This window comes from Polyodon spathula, chromosome 11 (assembly GCF_017654505.1).
Source record: "Polyodon spathula isolate WHYD16114869_AA chromosome 11, ASM1765450v1, whole genome shotgun sequence".
Lineage (NCBI taxonomy): Eukaryota > Metazoa > Chordata > Actinopteri > Acipenseriformes > Polyodontidae > Polyodon > Polyodon spathula.
Genome location: NC_054544.1, coordinates 20,313,097 through 20,318,058, shown reverse-complemented (window position 1 = coordinate 20,318,058; position 4,962 = coordinate 20,313,097). Strand labels below are relative to the sequence as shown.

Here is a 4,962-nt window from a genome sequence, read left to right as displayed (position 1 = left end):
TCAAAATGATAGACAGGTTTAAAAACTGTGATGTTGGGTCAGTCACACTATATAGCATAACTGTACTCCCAAGTGTGGCAGTTAATTGTACTGTGGGATTTATTGAATAGACCCCATTGCCAACCCTGTGAAAACGCTCCTAACCACTAGATGGCGATGAGTTTCTATTATTTTCCAGTTTTAAAAGCAGTAGGGGGTGCTGTGCATCCCTCAGTTAAGTAACGATTAATGGCAATTAATTTCCACATTGCGTGATTTTAAAGTTGATTGGAAGCAAAATTTGCCTTTCACTTGAGGTGCTGACATTTTTATTGCCATACCTCCAGTCGGTGACGTATATTGACACAAAAAAAAAAAAACATGTGAACGTAGCAAATGTAACTGATTAATAATAATAATAATAATAATAATAATAATAATAATAATAATAATAATAATAGCATCACCGTGGTATAATTTTAAATGTTCACTACATAATTCAATTTAAACCATGGTTATCAGAAACCCTGAATAATCAAACAAATCGGAACAAGTAACCTTATCAGTCCAATGCAAAGACAACCTCAAACAGCAAGCAGACAGAAATAAGTCTGTTCATTCTGATAACATGGAAACTGGATTGCAGATTACAGCTAGATCCCCAGTTTTTATATTAGACCAAGATGATCTTGAGTTTTACTCATTATTTTCTCTGGTTCTGGCTAACGCTGGCAGATTGCTCAAATTTACATAATTATTTAGCAGGAATGTATTTGAGATATTGATTTGAAATAACAGCATTACCAGGAATGACAACACAGTAGACTTGCAACAAATAAGACATGATGGTCCCAATACACTATCCAACTGTTCCAGATATGGCACCTTAGTACTGGAATACCTTTGTGTATATTATTTGTATAAGTAACAAAACTTTGGAACTGTGGTACCGTTCTACCAATGGCTTAAATATCATTAGCCATGTGATACCATCTTCATTGCCATTGTAGTGCCACTTCATTGTCATAAATTGTTGTTTGGTCAAAATACAACATGTTTGTCTTATAAGATTTAACATAGAACCTTCTTGTTATACCAGGATTGTCTTTCTTGCTTGCAGTCCCCCTATAAATAAAAATTATAATAATAAGCTATATTGTACTAATAAAGGTATTGCTGTAAATGTCTATTTGAAAGAGAGCACATTGGATGAATTGGAAAAGATGGAGATAGTATCTGGACTGTGGAAGTCGCTGCCCTGCATCGACTCAGGATGGATCTCCAACCCTTCTTTCACTTTTAGTTTTTCCTCATGTTCCTTGCAGCGATCTTGGATCTTAACAAAAGAAAAACAAGAGAAACCAAAATCAGTTGTAAAATGAATGCTTGTTTGTTTCTTGGATGTGTTTTGGAACACTTGACAAAAATATCTTAATGGGTTCTCACCATGGTTAAATAAAATTAAAAAAAGAACAGAAAAAAATCCCAGTGAATACTTGCAAAATAATAATAATATATACACTGATAATTAATTAACCTAAATTCATATGTTACTATTCAAAACACATTTTGAGGATTGGAATCGTGCATGATTCGGTTAAACTTTCAGAAAACTGCCTGGTGGGTTTTTACTAAATTACAGCCCGACTTACAGACATTGAAAGGGGAGGGAAAAATAGCAACATCATCATTCAGTGCTGGTGGCTTTGTGTTATGTTATATCCACAGGGAGACCACAAAATGAGGCCGGAGCTGGATTAAACCCTGGCCAGCAGAAGTAAAAGGCATATAAGGTTAGTGATTTTGCCCACTTAGTAAAGCATTGTTAAAGTATAATGAAAAACATGACCAAGCTAAATATAAACTATGAAAAGAACATAGTAAATGCCTAATATAAGCATAGGGGAAGCATGGGAAATTGCACATTTAAAAAGTATTCTTCAAATGAAAAGTGGCAAGTATTAAGAGAGATGGACAGGATACAGGCTGTCTATTTTATAGTTTCTCAAACTACCATATCAATTTGGCGGATAAGAGCTGGCCGGATTTCCAGCTCAAGCATCCAGTCTCCTTTCAGGATTTTCTGACGGTATTCCTCTAGTTTCAGGTGCTTTTCCAGAACCTGAACCTGGGCAGCCGTTTCCCGGTACTTTTGGTTCAGCATTTCCTCTTCTTCCATGTCTCCTGCCTCCCACTCTGCCCTGTGCAGGAGGAGGTCCATTTCATTCCTCTTCTCCCCTAACATAACCTGAAAGGTCTGGATCCTCTGTGAGACCTCGTTAATCTTTTTCTCCAAAGCCATAGCTCTTTTGTCCCTCCAGGCCAACGTCATCAGCTCCATTCTGCTATCCCTGAGCTTGGCTCTGATCTCCCCCATCCTTTCTCCTTGACTCTCCCAGCTAGCTGTTTGAAGGAGTCCAGATGTCACCTGTATGTTTTCCATTCTTTCTGAGTCAAGGCTTTTAAAACTTTCTGACCCTGCTTGAGAGTTGCAATGAGTAGAGAGCTTCTGGGGAACCCTGTCACTGTATTTCCTCTGGTGGTGATCCAGCCATTGAGTAGCAAGACTGCAGGCCAAGAGACTCTTGTAGAAGACATCTGGCACCAGCCGGAGGACCTTCTCAAAGCACTGAGTTCCCCATAGTCCATGAGGAACACTCTGAGGGCTAAAGTTCTCTGCTCTGATGGGTCCAGGAGCTAGAAGCAAAGCCCACTTTCGTCTAATGCTAAAAAGCTCATTGGCCACTTCAGTAATTGACTCCATGGTCGACTCTTTCTGTCTCTTATGGCCAGACATGGGCAAGGACCCCTGAAGAGAAGATAAGGAGGAATCTGAAGCAGATGCAAAAGAAGTGTTTAGTGCCTCCTCTTCCTCATTGACATAAAGGTTCTCACAAAGAGGGATAACTAGTTTTTCATCGAAAGTCTCTTTTAGCTTCCTAAGGTAACCCAGGTATGAAAAGAACCAGGAAATGTAACCGTCAATGTCAGCACTCCTGTCATTAAAGCTCATTTTTACCACGCTTTGTTCTGTGGATTTCTGTGCCCTGGCTAGATGCTGGACAGTGTCCAAGCTCTCTAGCTCTCCATGATGACCCTCTGTGAGCAAAGCCAGTAAACTTTTCAGAGTGTCAAGGTCAAAGGCAGCCTTGCAGTCCTGCACATGTCTCTCAAAGGAAATGATTTCTGCCCGGAGGTTAGAGTAGAGCTGCTCCATGCTGCTCACTGTACAAAAATGTCCTAAGACAACAAGAGATATGGTATCAGAATAACTAGCTCAGAACAACATCCCTCTGTTTCTCAGTATGTTAAGTTGAAAGAGGTAGGACCTGTTTATTATTAGGAAGAAGACAGACACTTTATGTCTTAATCATTATCCCTGCACACCTAAATTACAGACTCCAAAACCTGTATGCGAAGAGAACTACTTTTATACTGCTGAAACATCCTCCACACCTGTTGCGGAACACCACTGTCAGGGAAGGTGGAGCATCCCATTGCCTTTCCACTGTACAAGTTCTGTTAGCATTCAGGGCTACAATAATCAAAAAAGGTGTTGGTATATAGTGATAAACAATGAGAAGTTGTATTACTTATCCAAGCATTTACTTATCATTATGCAGAGAAAAGCACCATGATGATTGGCTCTGTACAGGGTGATTAGAAAGAGTTTTATGGTGATATGGTGCATCGATGTGGTAAACTTACTTTCTAATCAACCTGTATATTGTCCCCACCATATTGAAAATTCTACAGAAAAAAAAGCTTATTTGCAGGGGAACAAAGTAAAGTCTTATCTGTGTGTCTCATGTAGATCTAAGCTTAAGGTTCTAGTTTAATTTGAAAGCAGGAAATTCAGTGTGCATTCAAATTTATTTAAGCCCACACCTGTGACTGGAGAGATTTATTAGACCTTTATTTGTTTTCTTATCTTCCCAGTTACTTGAAATACCTTTCAGTATTGCTTCATGATTATGTGGCAGTTTTAGGTAACTCCGATCTCTCCTGAAACTTAATGGCCTTATATAGGCATTTTCATTATTTTCTGGAGAGGCCCATCTATCGGTTCTTATTTACTGTGCTACTATTGCCCCTTTTTGTAGACCAATTTCATTGCCAAGACACTTTAACATTGAATATCATTAGTTAGGTGCTCTTTTACCCAAAGTGCAGTTTAATATACCTGTAGGTATTATACATTAGCTATCACAGTATTTAGCCTTATCAAAATGAGAAGCTGTTTTGACCCTCAGCTGGTTTTTACGCATAAGACTAAAATTAATTCTTCAATCTCTAGGGTCTGAATAGAATCATAAACATGTGTGAGAGAACATCATCTTCAAAACAATACTTAACAGATAAAATGTCATCCACTGTGTGAGATCAGACATCTAGACAAAGAAACACACATAAAACTTACCGCAGCTTCAGAGGTAAATAACACACAGCTTCCTAGAGTTGTCAAAAAATCCTATTTTGCTGACAGCTAATTTGTGCCATCAACGCACAGTTAAAATATCCATTCAATTACAATCCAAATTGTTCATCAAAGTTCAGACATGATCTCGATTTCCTTTGTTAGCAGACAGACATTCTCAAAGTCAGGAGAATTCTGAATGTGAAATTATAATAATTATAATTTTAAATGTTTTGATATTTTCTGAACCTTCAATACTTAGTTTTTCCGAAGCGATATATTTAATTTCCAGCCAGCTATTAGAGTTATTCATTTCTACCATGATTTTGAACTAAAGTATTTATTTATGTTGTCCATAATGTTTCAATATAATTACTGTCTACATCTAAAACAGACCTCCAGCAGCGCTTTCATAACATTTAGCACACCAACCTAAGTTCTCTGCCCTAACTTGCTAGGTGAGTGCTTTGCAGGGCCCAAGCTTTGGAAGATACAAACTTTGCTCTCCACGGTAACCACATGTTCTGACTTGCATTACATAAGCAATAAAGCCTTCTGTCATCATC

General features: G+C 38.1%; 1 protein-coding gene across 1 annotated transcript; it reads right to left on the bottom strand.

The window, feature by feature from the left end:
* Positions 1-452: 452 nt before the first annotated feature.
* On the bottom strand, positions 453-4,585 carry LOC121323665. The gene is made up of 3 exons (XM_041264855.1): positions 4,400-4,585; positions 1,994-3,219; positions 453-1,315 (listed from the first exon to the last, which is right to left on the bottom strand). The coding sequence occupies exons 2-3, from the start codon at positions 3,194-3,196 to the stop codon at positions 1,166-1,168; spliced, it is 1,353 nt and encodes a 450-aa protein (XP_041120789.1). The 5' UTR covers positions 3,197-3,219; positions 4,400-4,585; the 3' UTR covers positions 453-1,165.
* Positions 4,586-4,962: the final 377 nt, after the last annotated feature.